The sequence below is a fragment of the Triturus cristatus genome, chromosome 3_2, assembly GCF_964204655.1.
Source record: "Triturus cristatus chromosome 3_2, aTriCri1.1, whole genome shotgun sequence".
Classification (NCBI taxonomy): domain Eukaryota; kingdom Metazoa; phylum Chordata; class Amphibia; order Caudata; family Salamandridae; genus Triturus; species Triturus cristatus.
This window is the reverse complement of record NC_140584.1, coordinates 739,705,249-739,728,099: the sequence shown is the minus strand read 5'-3', so window position 1 is coordinate 739,728,099 and position 22,851 is coordinate 739,705,249. Positions and strand designations below refer to the sequence as shown.

Below are 22,851 nucleotides of genomic sequence, written 5' to 3'. Positions count from 1 at the left end.
ATGTTGGGTGTGGTCTTAGCCTATAAAAGAAGACTGCAGCTGTGAAAGTGTGCTCGTTATTGAGGAACTTTCCGGAGGCCAGTGCATTGATTTAGGACAGCAGCCGTTTTTCCTATGTGCTGGTTCTTTTCTTTGTGCTGACTTCCTGAAGTGAAGAGTTAATTGCTAGCTTCCTGAAGTGAAGAGTTCATTGCTGTGGCTCTGAAAAGTGCAGGTTTGAATTATCTGAGCTCCAGGAATCAGGTAGGAGAATTGCCTTCGATGTATTTTTCCAGCATTTGCTTATTTAAGAAAAAGACATGGCTCACTCTTAAATAATGAGCAGCAAGTTTTTGCTTCATGGAAGTTCATGAAAGTAATTAAGCAGCTTGTTTTCCAGATATTTTCTCTGCAATAGCTCAACAGTGCTTAATGAAGGTTAAAAGAGATTTTGAGAAATACAATGTTTTAAGCACATTCTGAAGGTGATGATGTTCACAGTCCTTGATGGTTTTGGTTCAACAGTGCTTTATTTAGCCTTAATGAATGGATCCCCGAACAAGCACCCTTGGGCCACCGAGCCCGCCTCCGAAGAGGCCAGATCCAAGAGCTTGGGATCCACCTTCAGCAGGAATGAGCGCCTCCTCTCCGTAGAGAGGGCGCAATTTGCATTGCCCAAGAAGACTATAGCCCTCTGGGCCGAGTTGGATATACTGTCTTGGGACAAGGTCGAACCGGACGCTTTTGCCTCCTCAGCCAGCTCCAAGATCTTCGTTAGAGGACCAGTCATATCCAGGAGTTTATCCTGGCAATTCTTCCAGGAACGGTCGATGCTCTTCTTCGGATCTCGAACGTACTTTTGTAAGAAGGTCGCCATTTTAGGGTCGACCTCAGGTGTCGTGGCCACCTTGCCCGGGAGGGCCGGTCTAGGGCACTCCGCCCTAAGGCAGGCCCTAACTTCCTTTTCAAGGGGTTTGCGAAGCCTACTGGCCACAAACGCCGACACCTTCGTGGAGGGTGTCCAGGCTGGGGACCTGGGATGGACCAAATCCTCCAGGATCAACATATCCGAAGGCACTTCCGGCTGAGAAGAGTGTTCCGAGGGGGGACCAGGAGGACACCAGGGCGTAGACGGGCCTGCCTCATCCAGGGAATCCCCCGCCGAGTCATCGTCATCGTCCTCGTGTGTGAACTGTGGGTCCTCCGGCGCTTCAGGGACGAATTCCTGTTCCAGTCTCTGAGACTTCGCTAGGAACGCCGATTTCAAGCGTACAAACGCATCTGGCGCAGGCGCACTGGTCAATTTGCGCTTCCCCGTGCGCTGGGTTTTCTCGGCCTGCTTGGCTTGAATGGCGTAAGCATATTTCATTATGCGACGTTCAAAGGGCCCCATCGCAGCCTCAACTGCCCGATGGATAGATGTATCCACCGCATCGCAGAATTCGTCATCCAGGGGAATGACTTGGAGGGATTGTTCTTCCTGATATTCTGCCTCCATTGAATTCATGGCCCTTGCAGGTGTGGTAACCCACTGTTTGAAGGCCTACAAAGGCCGAAGTTTTCCCAGGCGCAGAGCGATAATTCGTGCCACCCGGCGGCAGGTCAGAATATTGGGGGCGACTCACCCTTAACTCACTGGGTGTCGGATAGGTCTGGGCCCGCCCCCTCCACAGCAAACAAGCAGCAGATTTATGGTATAGCGCGTTTGCAACTTGCCTCACGGCAATAGGCTGACCCGAGCGGGTGTCTAGCTGTGGGAAAATGGAGAAGTCTGACCTGCATGCAGGTGTCAGGGTTCCTCAGACCGTTCTCGGTGCAGGCGACGCTGGAAATCCGCGGGACTCGTGGGTGTGAGTAAACTCGATGATCCCCGCCTCAGGAGCGGCGCGGATCAGCGAGTTCGCACCCGCGCCCCCCGCGAGCAGATGCGCACTGCACCAAGACCGGGGCCGCGAGCGGAGCTATTCCGACGTTGCTCCCGTGGCCCCGCCTGTAAAACAAAGCCGAACGCAGCAAAGGAAAAGAGCAGCGAGAAAACCCAACAAGGGTGGGGAGAAAAAGCCAAAGTGGGAAAACGCTGACCTCCCCAACGTAAGCTTACTAGACAGAACCACTGCTAAGCATACAATTATTACACTCCTAGAAAGCAAGGAAAATGAACTGCAACTTCGCTACCTATTGAGAAAAACATGAGAGAAAAGGGAAATTGCTACAGCAGGAAAGAAAGAGGAGTATGACTCAGGAAGCACACGCCTTCGGGAGTAAAGGGAGGAGCTGATTGGTGGACAGTGGACTGCCTGAAGCACCATGGGAGTGCTAGATTGTTTTTGTAAAAAAAAAAAAAGGTTGAAGTTGAATTCTGCTGGCTGTAGGAATAAAAAAAGTACAGCATAATCCTCGCCTCCGGTCCGGACATAGAATTATGTTGTGTGGTGTGGAATTGTGTGGCGTTTAACTGTGTGGTTTTATGCTGAATTATGTGCATCATATGCCACTTAGCAAGCCTTCACCATAATTAAAACTGATTGTGCATAGACAGCAGATGTGCTGCCTGCCTCACAAGCAGTAGAGATACAGCATTGAAACTTTAAAACTCCCTCCTACGAACAGGAGCAAGGGTAAGCATCAGTGCCAGCTTCTCACACACATCCACACACATCAAGCAGAGCAAGCTTCCTTCTCACTGAAAATAGTACAGTACAGGCAGCATCAGGCATAACTAGACACCCAAAAAACAGAAAAGGAACAACAGCAGCAGAACAAGCCTCCCTTAGACACTGGGAATGTAGAGCACAGACAGAAGTATGGGAAGCTTTTCTTGCACAGATGACGCACAGCAGAGGAGTACTGTAGCTTCAGACCGATACCGAACAATTACAGCACAAACCTTCTACAGTGCAAACTTGGCCCAAATGCGACAAAGACCAGCCAGCGGGTAGAAGAGCAAGCAATGCCTGCATACTCAACACTACATCATGCATCCGCAGTTTACTTTACCCCCATGTAACAGATGTGCATGTGCAGTAAAAATGCTAGATTTATCAGTGGGTTCACAGAATTGTTTTCAGATTCCATCACTGCCCTACCTAACTACAACAGTAATTGAGCTGTCAAGGCTCACCTGAACAATATTCAAGGCTGAGAATAGGTAAAAGCCTGTATGTAAGGATTAACTTAATTTTTACAAGCGAATAGTATCAGTTTTGACTCTATGCTTCATGGGAATGGTCAGACAGCACTCCTAAGCCAGGTCCTCCCTGCACCGGAAACAAGCATCCTAGGACCAGTTTCGAGGTATGTCACCATTCATCAGTCAGGCTAGCTTGAATCCAGTGGCACAGTGAACAAGGGACCCACGTCTGGGCATACTCGTCCCACTTAGGGCGAAAAGTGTCAAAGCAACAAATGATGGCCGGAATGCTTAATGATTGAAACATTTTCCTCCAGCCAAGAGATCTGGGTTAAACCCATCACGCCCACTATGCCACCCCAGTTTGGACCCAGCCATATGCAAATCAGTCTTGACCATGTGCCTCATGGCAACACTCCAGACCGAACTGCCAAGCCAGGTCATCTCTGGACCTGAAACAAGCATCCTGGGACCAGTTTCAGGGTATTCCACCCTCCATCAGCTAGGCTAGCTTGAATCCAGTGGCACAGTGAGCAAGGGACCCACATCTGGGCAAAACAATGGATTTAGGCCCAGATCTCCGTACTGGTTTGAATGTATGACATTGTTCTGCATTCTGTCCATCAATTGTTCTTTTTGCATCTGTCACCTCGAGTGGGATGGGTATGCCCAGACTTGGGTCCCGTGCTCTCCATGCCATTGGAGTCAAGCTATCCTGGCTGATGAGGGGTGAAACCCCATAACCGGTCCTAGGATGCTTGTTTCCAGTCCAGGGAGGACCTGGCCTGGCAGTTCGTTCTGGACTGTGTCTAATGAGGCACAGGATCAAGACTGATTTGCATATTGCTGGGTTCAAACTGAAATGGCATGGTGAGCAAAAAAACGAAGGATTTAAACCCATATCTCTGTACTGGGGTGAACGTATGACATTGTTCTGTATTCTGTTCATCAATTGATCTTTTTAGGTGAGAAAGTTGTCAGTGGGAAAGTAAACCAAGTTCTTATGCAAAAAGAATCTTGTCCACAACATGGGAGCAGTTTAAAAGTGGGGTGTTTTAATTATTTGTCTACCAAGTTTAATATTTTAATATTTAAAGCCCCTTTTCTGTTCTGAAAGTCATGTAAAAAAGACATACGTGCCTTGTAAAAATTGTGGGGAATAAAAGAATTCAAATTAGAAGGAGACAATATCACACACTCCTCCTGAAAAAATTAACCCATGTAAGAATAAGAATAATACAATATGTTCCTAATCTCATGGCTTTATATGATAATGTTACACAGTGCAGCAAGAAGGACATTTTAATTGTGCAGAAAATCATGTTTCAAAAACATTTCCACGTCAAGCTGTTCGGCCTCTCCCTGTTCAATTAGCCAGTCCTTGCTTCCTGCCTTAGCGTGCAAACTTTAAAGGCTTGGAGGATATATTTATTCCCACACATGCTGCTTACTTTTGAAATCAAAGAAGAGAATTCAGCTGTTCCAACCAACAATCGAGATAAGTGGTCACAGTTGGCATGATGGCTCAAGTAAACTCAAGAGTACTCGGGGCTTAATCTGTTTATGAAACCCTGCGCATGGCAGAACGCCTGATTTCAGCTACCACAGCTTGTGTGGGAAGAAGTCCTGAGTAAAGCGTCTTGGTGCCACTAATGGGTGACTCTATGGGAACCGTGGCACACAGGGCTATTACAGAGTCAGTTGGCTAGTTGGGCTGTCACTTGAACAATTGTCAGATATCTTTTTACATCAACATTCTGTAAACCTTACCTTGCTTGAAAAGAGCCATTTGTGCTACTCACAATGGGGACACTATATTCGTGCTTTATGCGGCTGAACTATTTTCACTGCCACTTGCACCATAATAAAATAATAATTAGACATCTTTGTTTGTATTACGTATGATTTCTGAAAGTGATTGTCAGTTGGTGCATAGCAGCGGCATAACTAATTTGCTGGGGTAAACTGTCCCACAAGCGCCTCTGATGGCTGATACCTCTGGGAGCTGTGGAGTTAGTCTTGCAGCATGAATCAATCAGATGCAACTGTTTCAATAAGGAATGTGGCAACGGGTCAGCAAGAAGAATTTCAATGATTAAAACTACTAAATGCAGAAGTATGTGTGGAAGACGCGGACAATGTCACAACTAAGAACAACATACCCCTGCCAAGGGGTCGGCCTCCGAGGCTGAACTGTAAGTCTTTGCATTGCAAAGCACGAATGTATTAAACTGGCATCCTCACCCTACCTCTCACCACCACCGAACCGTCGGTAATCTGGCTGTGCAGAAGCTTGTGGAGGGCAACAACAAATCCAGAGTTCTGCTGAGTGAGACGCAGAGGTAATGCAAAGGATGCAGGAGCTCAGAGATGCCGCATGGCCCTGTGTCAGGCACTGTAAAGAGGGGGAGGCGCCAGCATAGGCGTGACGTCCTGCCAACAAGGCAATGTACTTGCTTTGTTGGTTTTACTCTGCAGAGCTTCAATGACCAGAGGAGAAGCCATTGAATGCTGTGCAGGAGGAAGCGTGTGATGGCCAACAAAAACAATCCCTTAGTGAAATTGCCTCTGCTGAAACAGGCATCAGAAGGATGGACAATTAAGAACAATGGACCAATAGAAAGCCAGAATTTCAGAATGGCAGGAGGAAGAACCAATGGCAATCAGTAGGTGTGCCAAAAGCACACAGAAGATAAACAACAGGTCGACCTAAAACAGTACATTTCCTAGGCCATTAAGTCCATGACCCCAGGAGAGCATAGCACATTTATTTAAAGCACTCCGAGCAGGGCTGTATTTTCTTCCGCTGTAGCGCAGTGACCTCTAGTGGTTAGTTCTATGGTTGGGTTGCACTATGTGGCTTGAAAATGTTTAAAAGAAAGACTCAAAGTTATGTTAATGTTTATTTTTAAGTCTTTATTCAAAATATTTCATAATAATCACTTTTATTGAAAACATTGTAATGTGTGAATTTATTAAATATACATTTGATTATAGTTCTTGTTGACTTCTTCACAAAACCAGTATGTCTGCCTTAAATAAAATTACACTCTATATATTGTTGTATATTGTCAGCTTTGCCAACTAGTGGGGGATGGATGAGGGCCTGGCTGAAAGCAGTCAGCTGCGGGAAGAGGCAGGGTAGACGTGGGTAGGGCGCGCGTGGGGGGTTGGGCACATGTCAGGCCCTGCGTCTATTCCCATACTATCCACGGTGATGAACATCTTACTTTATGTTAGATAAGCCCAACAAATTCACTGAAAAAACAAAGGTAAAGAGATGTTTTGTTGGGAGAAAATGTCACTTAAAACATACTGTATTAAATTATCAAACCCACTGAAATCACTAGCCAGAATTATCTCAGGTATCTATAACTTGTAACTTAAAGTAACTATAACTCGTATCCTTGCCATGTACTTCTCATTACCCACCATATTACATCACTAATGACATGTTCAATGACATCACTGACAACATCACTTAATAGTAAAGCCTATAAAAGTCAACAGAGAATTGCCATGCACAGAATATTGTCAACAATGATATATGTAGCTTGGCGGATAGAACGTAAAGTCTGTAAAGTTGATTGAATATCCCCATGTATAGAATACTGTACATGAATGGTTATGAGATATATACCAACACGTTCCGGAGAAACCTCGCCTTGATCACGGGATGAACACCAGTGGCTACTACAAACATGTTAAAATATTCTGTGTTCAAAATAAAGAGTGGATTAAAGTTGTACAGACTCCCTTAATCGGTTTCCAATGAGGCTCTTCATCTGGGTCTTCTGGGTAGTAGTGACTTGCTGCAACAGAATGTGTGTCAGGTGGTGAGGAGTGTGGAGGCAAAGGGAATGGTGGTGGAGGAGGCATAGAAGGCAGCAGTGGAGACAATGCAAGGCTAGAAGCCAAATGCCGAACCATCTTAGGTCATGATGGCACCAGAGGAGGAGACTGGGGTTCTTCTTCAAAGACGAGGTGCATCTTTTATTGAATGGGGGTGAGTCTTGGAGCCGGAGTCTAGCTATTTATCTTGCCACTGTCTGTGTGAACAAAAAAAAAAAATCTGCTTTTCATCAAGTACATCAGTCAATCTTTTAAAGACTGACTCTCCTGGGTGTCTGACTTTGGCGCTGAAGTGTCGACTTTGAGTTGAGGCCTGGAGGTTTTTTCTCTTCAGTGTTGACTTCGGCTCCGACTGAGGTTTGTGGACAGCTTGGGGTCCAGGGTGGTGGTGGTTTTGCATAGAGTGAGGCTTTTCGGGATCTTGGTGGTGAGCAGAAGATGGAGCAGGTTGAGGGTCAATGCATTTGGCTTTGCTCGTGGTTGAGCCAAGCTGTGGAGGTGTAGTCCTCGAAGGGTTACGCATCTTCCAGCTCAGCTCTGGTCTCGATGCTGCCTCCCCTAGGAGGAGTACTCTGCCTCGGGCATTTTCACTTGGGGGCTCAAGAACGACCCTGAGACGCAGACAGTGCCCATGGCATAACTCTGGTCTTCGGTCCCAAAGCTTGTGCCTGCTGTGGTGCTGGCTCGATGAATTCAATCTCTTCCTCGATGGGGGAGGTCTTGGAGAAGTAGAACTGAAGTTCTTCCTGCCCGGGGTGGATCTGAGAGGTGCTGACCACTTTCTCCAAAAGTATTACTGCATGATACACAGTGCTATCATTTGGTGGGGGTGATTTAACAGGGTAGGACTTGAGATCCAAGGCATCCTTTGGATCAACTATATAATGCTACAAAGGGTCATCTCTCTGCTGTGGCCTAAAAGGCCCTTCATCTGGGTCCTCTGGGTAGTAGGGACTGGCTACCAAAGAATGCATATCAGGTGGTGAGGAGTCTGGAGGCTAAGAGGGTGATGGTGAAGGAGGCGTGGAAGACAGTGGTGAAAAGAATATAGGGCTAGTATCTAAATGCCTAACCCCCGTAACTCGTGATGGCACCTGAGGAGAAGGAGACTGTAGAACGAGGCGCCTCTTAGGGAATTGCGATAAGTCCTGGAGCCGGAGGCCTGGTGAGTGTAATGCCAGTGTCTGAGTGAATTAAAAAAAAAGCTTTTTATCAAGGGCATTCGCCAATCTTTCCAAGATTGCCCCCACCTATGTGTCTAAACTTGGCATCGGAGAGGGCCGACTTGGAGGCATTGAGGTTTTGTCTCTTCAGTGTCGACTTCGGCTCAGACAGGAGTTTGTACACAGCTTATGGCCAAGGTAATGGTGACTTCAGGACCAAATGAGGCTTTTCGGTCCAGGTGCCGCGTGCTAGATTGGTCCATTGGTAATCTGTAGATACCCGTCTTACGGCTTCCTATGTCGGAGCCTCTTTGAAGCATCTGTCGATATTACTATGTTATGCAGTGTATTGATGATGACGGAAGTTGTAAGTTTGAGGACACCAATAAAGTTTGTTTAAATCTCAAAAAAAAAAAAAAAAAAGAAAATGAGGCTTTTCGGTGCCTTAGATGTGAGCAGCTGTTGCAGTAGGTTTGAGGTCAATGGCCTTGGCATTGCTCGAAGTCGAGCCAAACTCTGGAGCTGGGGAACTCGATGGGTTATGCCTCTTCCAGCTCACCTCTAAGCTCCATGCCCTACTCCCTCTGCCGTGAGTTGCTTAGAGGCTTAGGAGCTGCTGCGCATGCAGTAACTCTGGTCTTCGGTCCTGATGCTTGTGTCTATTATGGTGGTGGCACGCAGACTTCAATCTTGTTCTTGATGGAGGGGGTCTCAGAAAAGCGGGCCTCTATTTCTTTCTGCGTCTGGCCTAGGGGATGTGAAAATATATTTGTTGTCGAATTGCAGGTCTAATATAGGACGATATTGGAATGCCCTTTTTGGTCATAGAAAAAACTTTGAGTATATCTCTTTATTTTCTTGTTGCAGTAATAGAACTGTTGGGATGAAAAAGACCTCAGCATGGTAAAACACCGGTACCCCTGCCCGGAGTGGCCAACTGTACTACTGTCTAGATCTCTAATGCGGATGTCATAGGGAAACACGGATTCTGCGTGTGCACCATGACATAGGCCTATCTCACGAATTGCAGTTTTGTATGACCGGGAGGGGCGTCCAAATCGCTACCCTCATGGTGGCGTTAGGCTACTGCCTTCACCAAGAGTTAAGCACAACGAGCACAGTAGTGGCTGCATACCGTGTAGTGATCAGTAGGCGTGAGCAGGTCCTTAATACCCTGTGTCTCTGGAGTAAGGACTAAAATTTAAAGTTCAACTCCTGTGTCCTTAACTCACCCTCAGCCTACATCAGTTGGATGCAGAGCGCTGCACAGGGAAGGAGTGGTTAATGTGCACTGGATGTATGCAGTGGCGAACTGTAAGCAGTATTTTCGGAGAAAGACGATGTTTTGGGCTTTAAATCAGGGGTAAGTGTACTCACTGTCCGATGTTTCTGTGCCGGATGAAGAGTGGCTGAGTCTTGTTCAAAGTCTGACTCAAGATTCAGAATCATGTACGGATAATGATTCCTCTTGTGCTGCTGAGCCCTCCTCTTTCTCTTTGTAGACGAAAATGTCCAGTACATCTTCCACTTGTTTACGCTGCATCTCTTGGCGTTGGGCAAGTCGATCGATCTCAAAGGTTTTTTTTAGACCGAAATGACTTGCAAGCCTCACGGATTTCTTCTCAATGATCAGCCGAGAGGCATTGATTACAAACAGAGTGTTGGTCAGTATGGGGATATTTAGATTGACACTTCAGAGAGAAACGGAACAGAGTCCATTTCATTAGCAGGTCATTCTCCTATAAAAATCAATGTAGTGAAAGAGGCCCAGCTGGGCGTGGTTCATAGACCAAGGAGGTGAGTCAAAGACCAGCAACACAGAAAGAGTAATCGCTCGGAACGCAAATTTAACTACGTGACCGAAACAATACCGTTGAGTGAAGATCTACTAGCTAACTGAAGGGAGGCCGAAAGAGTTTTGAACTGGAGCACAAGAGATTGCATTCAAACCAGTCAGTGGAAAAAAACAATCTGGCAATTGAGTCAATGACCATTCACAGTACTACCAAAAGGAGTAGTCAAACAGCCCTGTGACTAGAAGAAAACTTCTTGGAACAAAAACAACTTGTATTCATCAGAGCCCAAGACTAGATGGTGGACCTATGCACAGCAGATGTAGCTACAGCACACATGCCTCAAACAGCTAGCTTTACTTAAATATCCATCTAAGTCATTCAATGATATACATACTAATATTTTATTACAGCAGCTAATTGATTAACATAAACAAATGGCTCCTTGGACGTCCTGCTGCTTAGACGGGCTTAGATACCTTGAGGGGTAGGAGTACTTAGGGGAACGTTCAGGCTTTCTTCTCTGTCTATGTGAGGATTTCCTTTCTCAAAGTTGTAGAACATTTAATCTAATAATGTAGTGTTCATTCCATAGAATTAGACTGGTTGAGATACAAGATCAATTTCTTTCCTGTTGTGATTGGCTGATGAAGCCCTCATAATTTGTACGGGCATTTGATCTGAACTCAGCTTATATTTATACTTCCTAATGATCATGAATTGGTTTTCAATTTCAGGGCTGTTTTCTATAGGCTAGTCTCAATTTCCTTCATAACAACCCAGTTGTGTTGCACTATGTACCTGCAGGGTATGACTGCAATGCAACCCGAACTAACATATACATTTACTGAACAAAATGCAAGCTTAAAAAAACATGCTGATCCCATTTAGGAATACAAAATAAATTACCTAATTTTGTTAATTCTCACAAATGGCCACCACACTGCTCTGCAATGATGTATGTAGATAGCATTAAGCATTTTCTTTTGCGCACATGCCAATTACTTTTGTTTATTTTTTTCCAATCTTAGATCATTTCCACTGATACTTTGCAATTAAATAACATTGGTTATTTGAGCTTTTTTCATATACACGTTGTTAAGAGAGTTCACAGATTATTTCTGATTGAATGCGTCTGCTACTTCTCTTTCTGTACAGAAGTGTTATTCCAATCATATTTGTTCAGGTATTCAGTGGAAATGAATAGTAATCTGCACACATCCAATAGGATCCTGAAATTCTGATTTTTCTTTCTACTTATATGTTGAAAGAGAGTTGATTTCTAGGCTCGGCAACAGGTTTCTCTAGACACAGAATGGAGACAAATTATGAAGCAACAAGACACGCACCCTGTCCAAGATGAGATGGTTTCTGAGAAGTGATGTGGCCACTGCTATCCAAAGTGTACTGGGTACTTAATTCGTCAGCAGCAGTCTTGGTTGTGATATAAACCTGAAAGAAATGTGCATTTAACTGTTAAACCTTTATATATTTCCATTTAAAAACATACTTGGAAGCTTTTCTCTGGAACATGCACTAAACAAACAAAAACAATGTAGAATGGCACAAATTGTGTGTGATCCTCAAAAAAAGATTTTACCTTCACCCAGCGAAGCAGTGGACAGTTAAGAATCCTAAGAGCAGTTAATGTCGCAGAACAGCAAAACATTCCTATATAATGAGACCATCTTACATTGATGTTCAACTTGAAATAAAACATTCTCAACTTAGACATGAAGGAGGTCCAAGGTAATTGTAGCAAATTAATTTACTTCCTTCAAGCTAAGCATCATGACATGAAGGGTGAGAGCCTACCAAGCACATACAGGTTCTCCAGGCTTTTCTGAAACGGTAATTACACAATACACAGAAAGCATAAGGAAGTAAAGGACTGAGGAAGAACTATCAAAATGGAATGATATAGCAGGTATGGCATTTTGCAATAGCACTAATTATAATTCAGCATTGGCAAATTAGGAAATGTTGGGAAGGTCCTTCATACAGTTAAGATGGTGATTCAATTGTTATTCCAGTACTCTGCAAACAATGTATTTTTGTATTTGTGACAAGTTATACCCTCCTTAAAATAGAGATTGGAAAAAATATTAGTTTTATTACATGGCACATTAGACATTTACACGTTTTTAAATCTGACAAGTGACAGGGGGGAGGCGTGGTCTCGCCAAGCAGCAAGATGGCCGCTTGCTGAGAGGGTGCCGCTTGCTGAGAGGGTTCTGCCAGCCGAGACACTATCCGGCATTAATCCTAGGTTGAAGGAGTGCTCTAAGTGAATGCAGCGGATGGCGACAGACACATGACCGCAAGCTGCGCTGGTTGTGAGAGTCCCAAACCTGGGGCTCCATGGAAGTCTGAAGACGGACAGCCTGTGAACTGAGCCCCGGATGCGCTTGGAGAGCCCTGCTGATCAGACCTGCTGCGTAACAAGGGCCTGCCGGCACAGGTGAGGCCAAACAAGGGCAGCCTGGAAGTGCCATGGGCCGGTGCCCGGGATCCAAATGAGCGTCGAAGAAGAAGAAACAAATACACCCACTGTGCTGCGCGGAGAGACTGCCTCTGACGGGACTGAGACGAAGGCCGCAGGGAGAGAAACCAGAGGTGACGAGGTGAGAGCTTCCTCCATGGCGAGCTGGCCTGACCCTGGGGCTGCCGACTGTAGGTGCTTGGGTCTCGGTCTCTGCCGGTGTTGCTAGCTTAAATTTTATCCCCCCTGCAAGAGGAGGCCTGCGGCGAAAGTTAGAGAGCGATGGCGAGATGTGACGCAGACATTTTAAACAGCCGTTACTGAGGCGGCCCTGGCGCAGATCCGCCACAGCAATAACGAGATCGGAGCGCTCGGTGTGAGCGACGGAACACTGGGCCCTTCTACGGTAGAGCGCGAGCCAGCCCATATGCTATGCACAGCTGAGAAAACAGAGTAACAGCGCCACCTGATGTACACACGGCCCAAACGTACATCACAGGCCACTGGGAACCATCGAGAACAAACTGCCAGTTCTCATCAACCACATAATGTCAGATTAGGCCGACGTGGCCCGCTTGGTAGACTAGCCTGCAAGGTACAGCCGCAACTACTGACCAAGATATACCCCCTCCAGCTGCTGACCTCCCCTAAAGCCACTAAACTACAGCTCGGCAAACATGGGGAAAAATAATGCGAAATAGACCGATCTCACCTTTGAGAATAAAAGACTGACACGGCTATCAGATGCTGGGGCTGAGTGTGACACTGAATCTGGTCCCAGGAAAGACCCTGACCAAACAAACTACGACCTCCGCACCATACTACTAGAGGTCAAAGCCAGCCTAAAAACAATTGACTCTAAACTTGACATACTTAGCTCACGGCTAGACCAGGTAAAACAACAGGTATATATACCCACGAAACACGGCTGGACCAACTTGAAAACCGCGTTTCAGATGCTCATGACTATCAGGTTGAATCCAAGGAGCACCTGCTGCAAATAGAAAAAGTCTTGAACAAAATTAAAGCAAAGAACGAAGATTTGGAAGCTCGCTCCAGAGGGAAAACAACCTCCGCATTACGGGCATTCCAGAAACCACAGCAATACTCAAAATGGAAACATTTGTGGAGTCGCTGTTACGAGAGCTGTTTGGACCAGATCTCTCAACTGTGTTTATTGTAGAACACGCCCACCGGTCCCTGGGCCCCAGACTCCCTGTGGGCGCCACGCCTATACCGATCCTGGTGTGACTGCTTAATTATTGTGCCCACAACACCACCAAGGTAACAAAAATTAATTCTACCCAGATTTACCATCCTCGTGCGGCAGCCTGGCGCGTCTTTGCTCCAGACAAGCGTATCCTACAACAATCTGGAGAACCGTACGCCCTTCTGAACCCAGCTAAGCCAGCAGTCACTTATGACGGCCAATCAATCTACTTCACTGAGGTCAAATCAGCCCTTAAATTCGCTAAGCACATTGGCAGTTAGAAACGCACCCCCGAATTCTCAAAACGTGGCCACCATGGACGTTGGGCTCTGCGATAATGACTGAACTTTCAACATAGGAACATTGTAGGCCTGAGATCTGAGACAAATGCAATGTCTGCGGAAGCGTCACAGCTCTACAACCGGGAACTGATCCAGTATATAGACATAACTCTGCCGCCATCTGTTTTAATTGTTTGACTTAGGATAGGGTTAACTCCTTTGCTATTTCTGACAACTCAACCACCCCACCACCAGGCAGGGGAGTTCTCCATTACTCTCACGCCCCCTGGGAGAGCTACCCTTCCTTTCTTTCTATTTTGGGGTTTTGCAATGGTTGCAAGAGGGAGAGTGGGTTCCAGTACAACCTAATTGGGTGGTTGGTGTGGGGCAGGATTGCTAAGTTGGGTCAGTTTTTCTGGGGAGGGCAGATAAGGAACATCGAGCTACCACACCCGCTTGGATATACAGATATATAGAAGCTCCACAGGTCTCACCACACAGACAATGCATAACCCAACTATACTACAACAGCGACATACATCAGGGGACAACAGACAACCAAGACGGCCAGGCCCGCTCACATTCACACATATTACACATCACCAATCTAAATGACGACGTACACTTTCCTTACTTGGAACATCCTGCTGCAGGGATTCTGCACAAATACATAACTATGTGCATGAAATGGGACCTTGGTGTATAAGGACGGAGTCTTCCCACCACCTTTGTACCCACGGACCAAAGACCGACTAGCTATAGTGTCACACATGCTCTCCTACTCCTCACAGAGAAACAAATGATTAGACACCCCACAACACAACACTCCCAGATCTCACAGGAATCGCGGTAACAAGACACACCTTTTAACTCACTTGTACTCGTCCACAATAAGATCGGACGGAGACACAAAACAGTTTAAAATATTTATTTTAACTAAAGTGCCCCAACATGCAGTATACGTGCCACAACAAGCAGGAAAATGCATTGTACAAATATTGTCAGCATAGCAGTCAGTCCATAAATCATGAATGGAGATGTCATCATAAAAAAACAATGGAGAAAGGTCTATAGTGCCTAACCTCCCTCCCCTTGCTAAAAAGAAGTATTAATCTATAATAGAAGATCTCTGGGCTTTGTCAGCAGACCCCATACCTTAGCCTATAGATGGTAGATCTACATCATGGGTGCTCTTCTCCCTGGAAAATACCTCTCCAAGTGTGTCTCTCCTATTCGTACACCCCACTAAAAACTCAAGTACGCTGTCCAAACAGCAGCTGCATCGGTATGTATTGTTGTTTGACCTTGCACACAATGTTCAGTCAAAATCCCAGGAACATGCAGAGAATGAGCTCAGCGATGAGTTCCCATGTGAAAGCAGTCTTTGAAATTATTGCAAAAAATAATGATGTGTAGTAATGGGTGCAAAACAGCAAGCAAGCTGCAACGTGGTCATGATTAAATATTTGGTGTATTAATTCTAATTAAGTGGGAGATTTGTGTTTAGCAGCAGCTTGTGGTTCTTGGCACCTGCAGTTCGAAGGTCTCTCAAGCCGATGTGAGAGCCACTTCTTGTTGAAACAATAGAGCTTTGAGTCTGCTTAGTTTATTGAAATCTGTTTTAAAAGTTGGAATGGAAGGTCAAAGGCAAACAATTCATGCGGGGGTGGAAATAGGACATTGCTGCAACATGTAAGTCGTTGAGAAACCATTACTATATTCGAGATGCTAGCTCTCAAGCTGCAGCAATCGTGATTATTCAAAAAAAGATAACTACCATTAGAAAGCACAGTTGATACTGGAATAATAGCTGGGACAGGGGTACCTTTTAAAAAACAAGCTAGATTAGGGGCCACACCGTTACAGGCTCAGTGAAGCTTAACTTTTTTACAGACTAGGGAATGTCCCACTGTGGAATCACAGTCCTCCCCTGTAAGGAAAACTTCCTTTCCTGCGCGTTGGCATCTGTAAGCAAAAGGTAATGACCATAATTTGTGAATAAAATTATTGCTGAGGGGCTCATATCTTACAGAGTGATGTTTCATGCATGCGGTTTACTTAAAAAGGGAGATAGGCAGTGAAATGTGAAGTGAAGTGTATTAACCACACCGCTGAATCAGTCTTGGCCACCGAATGGTAACTGTTCTAATTATTCAATATGTAACAATGTGTATGTGGCATCTTTCATGGACGTTAATTTCTGTTTATCAGTCAAATTAAACAGCAAAAACAGTGCAGAAGCATTCAAATAATCCCACGGCACTTTTCGAATTTTTGAGTGTTTGCAACATCTAAACAATCTGCATTAAAGAACGTAACTGATTTTGACCATTATACAAAACAGACACATAATGTTGTACAATGTCAATGACAGAAGATACAATATCATCTAAAGTATATATACGGGAAGACAGTGCATTAATGCTATTATCGACAACTTCAAGAACTTTTTCTAAATTAGCCTGGTCAATTTGGCGGAGACACACCGCAGTTTCCATCTGCAACAATTTCCAAAATTCATTATATGCGGAATAAATAAAACGTTTTGCTCGAGGGGACTTTGGACCTAAAAGAAAATCAGCCAAATCGAAGTCACCTGACAAATGAGAGAGGTGTTGCTTCATAGACGACATTGTGGAATGTTCCAACCATTGCCGACATAATTTACCCACTGAATATGTGGTGACTGTATGTGAATGTGGGAAGCGTGGATCAGGTCTATTTTGTCTAAAACCTTTTGAAGTATGAAGAAAGCATAATTGACATGCATTTGAAGTTGTCAGTCACACCAGCCATCCTAAAGGGTCAATATTGGACGAGATAAGTGTGCCATTTTGAAATAAGACAGCTAAGTCTTCAATCGTGTAGTTTGCCATGTATCATATGGAGTCAATAATGGAATGGAGGGTATATTTAGGTTTTTGGCCATGGCTAATTGGAATAAACCAATTTAGTCTGTGTTAACATAAATTTAGTTTGGGGCGGCATCTTCAATTATTAAAAATTGGATCGTGGGTCAGCTATGCAAATTTAACTTGTTATGTCTTTGAAATTCCCAGTAATGGTGTTGGGCAATGCTCCCATTGGGCATTATTAAACAAGCATTGGAAATGCAATAGGCCTTGCATTTGTTGGAGCTGGAGCTATTGGCATTGTAAATGGCAATGTTTTGTACTTTGCAATAGGTCTTGTATTTGTTGGAGCTATTCACATTGTAAATGGCAATGTTTTTTTATTTATTCTTGGAGTTTTATATAGCGCGAACTTAATAGCCTCAGTTGTGAATTTCGATTCATCAAAGTTTTGTGAGCCCTGAAATTTGCACAAGTAAAGTGCTAACAATATAAATATGGGCACTGTTTTATAAACAAAGCCACTGCAATACAAGAGCAAAGGTGACCTTGTGACTGCTTCTGGGTTGACGGAGTTGCTTACAGTTACTGCCTGTTAAAGCTAGCTAGCCCGCTACTATGAGTTTATCAAACTTAATGCTATGTTTTCTTATGTTGTTATGCTATGCTTTTTTGTGTTTTGTTATGTTATGCTATGCTATGTTTTGTTATGCTAGGTTTTGTGTTGCTATGCTAGGTTTTGTTTTGCTATGCTAGGTTTTGTTTTGTTATGCTACGTTTTGTTATGCTATGTTTTGTTATGCTATGTTTTGTTGTGTTTTGTTATGCTATGTTTGTTTTGTTATGCTATGTTTTGTTATGCTATGCTATGTTTTGTTATGCTATGCTATGTTTTGTTATGCTATGCTATGTTTTGTTATGCTATGCTATGTTTTGTTATGCTATGTTTTGTTATGCTATGCTATGCTTTGTTTTGCTATGCTTTGTTCTATGCTTTGTTTTGCTATGCTATGTTTTGCTATGCTATGTTTTGTTATGCTTTGTTATGCTATGCTGTGTTTTGTTGTGTTTTGTTATGCTCTGTTTTGTTGTGTTTTGCTATGCTATGTTTTGTTATACTATGCTATGTTTTGTTATGCTATGCAATGTTTTGTAATGTTTTGCTATGCTTTGTTTTGTTATCCTATGTTTTGTTATGCTATGTTTTGTTATGCTATGCTATGTTTTATTGGGTTTTGTTATGCTATGCTTTGTTTTGTTGTGTTTTGCAATGCTATGCTTTGTTTTGTTATGCTATGTTGTGTTGTGTTTTGTTATGCTATGTTGTGTTTTGTTATGCTATGCTGTGTTTTGTTATGCTCTGTTTTGTGGTGTTTTGCTATGCTATGTTTTGTTGTGCTATGCTAGGTTTTGTTGTGTTTTGTTATGCTATGTTTTGTAATGCTATGCTTTGTTGTGTTTTGCTATGCTATCATTTGTTTTGTTATGCTATGTTGTGTTTTGTTATGCTATGCTGTGTTTTGTTATGCTGTGTTTTGTTATGCTATGCTGTGTTTTGTTGTGTTTTGTTATGCTATGTTATGTTTTGTTATGCTGTGTTTTGTTATGCCCTGTTTTGTGGTGTTTTGCTATGCTATGTTTTGTTATACTATGCTATGTTTTGTTATGCTATGCGTTGTATTGTTTTGCTATGCTATGCTTTGTTTTGTTATACTTTGCTATGTTTTGTTATGCTATGTTTTATTGTGTTTTGTTATGCTATGCTTTGTTATGCTATAATATGTTATGTTATGCTATGTTTTGTTGTGTTTTGTTATGCTATGTTTTGTTTTGTTATGCTATGCTTTGTTGTGTTTTGTTATGCTATGTTGTGCTTTGTTGTGTTTTGTTATGCTATGTTGTGTTGTGTTTTGTTATGCTATGCTATGCTATGTTTTGTTATGCTATGTTTTGTTATGCTATGTTTTGTTATGCTATGTTTTGTTATGCAATGCTGTTTTGTTATGCTATGTTTTGTTGTTTTGTTATGCTATGTTTTGTTATGCTATACTTTGTTGTGTTTTGCAATGCTATGCTTTGTTATGCTGTTTTGTTATGCTATGCTATGTTTTGTTGTGTTTTGCTATGCTATTTTTGTTATGCTATGTTTTGTTGTGTTTTGTTATGCTATGCTGTGTTTTGTTATGCTATGTTTTGTTGTGTTTTGTTATGCTATGCTGTGTTTTGTTATGCTATGTTTTGTTGTGTTTTGTTATGCTATGTTTTGTTTTGTTATGCTATGCTTTGTTGTGTTTTGTTATGCTATGTTGTGCTTTGTTGTGTTTTGTTATGCTATGTTGTGTTGTGTTTTGTTATGCTATGCTATGCTATGTTTTGTTATGCTATGTTTTGTTATGCTATGTTTTGTTATGCTATGTTTTGTTATGCTATGTTTTGTTATGCAATGCTGTTTTGTTATGCTATGTTTTGTTGTTTTGTTATGCTATGTTTTGTTATGCTATACTTTGTTGTGTTTTGCAATGCTATGCTTTGTTATGCTGTTTTGTTATGCTATGCTATGTTTTGTTGTGTTTTGCTATGCTATTTTTGTTATGCTATGTTTTGTTGTGTTTTGTTATGCTATGCTGTGTTTTGTTATGCTATGTTTTGTTGTGTTTTGCTAGACTATATTTTGTTTTGTTATGCTATGTTTTGTTATGCTATGTTTTGCTAGACTATGTTTTGTTATGCTATGCTATGTTTTGTTATGCTATATTTTGTTGTGTTCTGTTATGCCATGCTATGTGCTATGTTTTGTTGTGTTATGCTATGTTGTGTTTTGTTATGCTATGCTATGTTTTGTTGTGTTTTGGTATGCTATGTTATGCTATGCTATGTTGTGTTTTGTTATGCTATGCTTTATGTTATGCTATGTTTTGTAATGCTATGTTTTGTTGTGTTTTGTTTGGCTATGCTATGCTTTGTTATGCTATGTTTTGTTATGCTATGTTTTGTTGTGTTTTGCTATGCTTTGTTGTGTTAGCCTAGGCTATGTTACGTTGTGTAAGGGTAGGCTGTGTTATGTTGTGTTAGGCTAGGTTGTGTTGTGCTGTGTTTTGTTATGTTTTTGTTTTGTTATGTTTTATGTTAGGTTTTGTTATGTTATACTAGGTTATGATATACTGTTATGCTATACTATGTTATGCTATACTATGTTTTGTTATGCTATGTTATGATTTGTTGGGTTAGGCAAGGCTATGTTTTGTTAAGTTATGTTATGTTAAGCTATGCAATGGTATGCAATTCTAGGCTATGTTTTAATACCAGCACAAACCCATGATGTGGCACCTATAATACCGGTACCACCCAGTTCTGTTGCACAGACAATATCTGCATGCCCCCTGCTGTGGCAGAGAAAATACCGGCACCACTCCATGCTGTGGTGCACAAATACCTGCATGACCCCATGCTGTGGCTTAGACAATACCTGCGCGACCCCGTGCTGTGACACAGACAATCTAGGCACAGTCCCTGCCCCAGCACAAGCCCTTCGCATGAACACACTGGAACAGCCCAGGCCGTGTGCAAAGACCTCCCATGCACAATCCCTCCTTGGACACGTTCCCTCTTCCTGGCATGTAGCAGACCTGGACAGCATCTGCTTCTGTACAGGGTTCACCTGTACAGACCATAGGCATTTCTACAGATGCTACATGCCGCTGCACAGATCTCGAGAGCCGTGTCTTTGAAAGGGTGTCCAGCACCTGTGCAAATCACACCGACCCCTGTGAGACACACGGAGTTTCCCAAGTATTGTAAAGCCCGCCTCTGTTCCTGTACAGATCACACCGGCCCCTGTAAAGACTACACTCCCCCTCCTATGGAAGCGGGTGAGATCGCTCCATGATCCCAGGAGAGGCCCCCTGCCCCCCCACACACCCGCCTCCCTCCTGATCTTGTGAAAGCTGCACCGTACAACGGACAAGTTCTGTGTAAAGGGGTCACCCTGGGCCCACAACAGAGCCTGCTGCCCTTCAGGGGAACTCTGCACCTATACAGGGAGATGACCCCGTACAAAGTGAGCCATCGGCCTGATGCGCGCACCCTGTATAATGTGGGTGCCGCGGTACTGTGGGCACCCTGTAAGATGCGGACACTAGTATGGTTGGGACATCCGGTATGATATCCGCACCCTGTATCGTGCGGACTCCCAGCGCGATGCGAACATTCCGTGTAAAGAAAATTGCCCGTATCACGAGGACGCCCCGTTTCATATCTACAGGCTGCGTGACGAGAACAACCTGTATACTGTGAACACCCTGTGTTACATTGATTCCCTGTATATAATGATGAAACCTTGTTTAAGGCGGACTTCCTGAGTGATGTGAGCACCCTTTATAACGTGGGCACCCTGTGTGATGCGTGCGCCCTCTGTGGGTGGGTGTGGGGGCTCTCCTCTTCCATGAGCTCCCGGGACTGTCTGCTCTCGAACATGCCGATTCACCCTATGGGACAGCCTGTGTCCTGCCTCAGACTGACACCCCCTCCCCCGCCGCCCCCTCTTCACCAGCCTGACATGCTGAATCCTCCCCCTCCAGACGCAGCATTCCACAGTCCAACTTGTACATCTCTGCAAAGTATACTGCGTTTAGGGGTGGGCACCGCCCCAAACAGTCAGGCAAATGAAGGGGTCGTAGAACATACTCAAGGGCATAAAAAAAACAGGGCACCCCAAAACACCAGAGTGAGGGCAGGGGAGTGTAAATTACACACGCCGAGTGTTTAAGGGGTGGCGGGGGTGCCCTCCTGTCTGAGACATCCCTTTCCCAAAAGAACCATCCTCACTGCTGCTTAAGCCCGTCTTTATTTATTCTTTTGTTCAATTTAGCGCTTACTAGACACAATGCGTCGCAGCGCTATACCACATTACACTTGAAAATCTAACAGTTTATTGGGAGACATTTGATGAGAAAACACAGGCGCTCACTTCACCAAGCTGCCATGTATCGAATAAGCATCCTTACCTCCCCCACCCCCCAGGAGTGCACAGAGGAGGCGATTCAGAAAGAAAGTGCATTGAGGCTGTCTAGACAGGTTGGCTAATAGGCTGATTAGCCTTTATATGATGTTTCCAATTGGCCAAGACAAAGGACTGGTGTCGGGTGCGCCCGCCAGAACAACCTTACACCAGTTCCTATCATTGCTGAAGTGCTGGAAGCAGCGCGTGCATAATTGTGGAAACCTCGGTGTGTTTTGAACTTCAAAGTTAGTTGGAGGGGTACACACTTACAAGCAAAGTGCCTTTGTTTTTAACACAAAGCTTTGAAATCATCACCGACTTTGGTTTATTTTTGCAGTGTTACGACGTGTGTGAACATAGAAACTTAAAGCAACTTTACGGGGCTGTTATTTCTGTACCTACAAAAAACAAGCGCAGTCCGAGCCTGAGCATGGAGATCTCTTGTCTTTATGGGGCCATGTGCTTATAACACATGGCCCCATAAAGATAAACTGGTTTGCGACAGACGCAAAGCAGGCCACTGAGTCGGGCTCGGAGGCCAAAGGGCGTCCACCAAAAACCCTAATTTCCAATGGCAGGCCACGGTGACGCCAGCCAATGGAAATGAGGGGTGGGGCTTAAAGCCCTCTTCTGAAAGTCCTGGTCAACAATAAATCTTGCGAGGCGAGCAGCACATGCGCTGCCACGCCACGCAAGACCTAAAAAGGGTCTCTGTGTTTGGTCTTGTGTAAGGAATGATGGCCATAATGTTGATAACAAAATTAAATCCGCGTAATTAGCTGAATTTAAATACAAATCTTCAGTGTAAAATGCAGCATAATATTTTAAATCCGGGAACAGCAAATGAACGGCATGAACATCTCAGTCATCAGAATGGATGTGGGGCAAAACCACATCTCCTAAGGAAACGCGAAAGATGTATGGAATGTTCAAAACCTCCGTCGGACCATGGATATCGTATGCAACTTTGTCCCAGACGATACCATCAACAACAAGGAATGCCTTGGTCTCTTCATTATTTGGGACGATGTGTGAGGGGCTAGAACTCTATCAACAAAGTTCACAGCAGAGCGTTCAGGTAAATAATGGCCATTAATATGTAGAAAAAAT

General features: G+C 43.9%; 1 protein-coding gene across 7 annotated transcripts in view; it reads right to left on the bottom strand.

Moving 5' to 3' along the window:
• PMS1 (PMS1 homolog 1, mismatch repair system component) overlaps window positions 1-22,851 on the bottom strand; it is a 903,709-nt gene that overhangs the window by 754,430 nt on the left and 126,428 nt on the right. For all 7 annotated transcript variants that reach the window (XR_014979980.1, XM_085648798.1, XM_085648797.1 and 4 more), the window contains one exon: window positions 11,267-11,369. Coding sequence is in view for 6 of the 7 variants with exons in the window: in XM_085648798.1 (XP_085504924.1) it covers window positions 11,267-11,369 (103 nt within the window). In the remaining variant the exon portion in view is untranslated. The remainder of the gene's footprint in view (window positions 1-11,266; window positions 11,370-22,851) is intronic.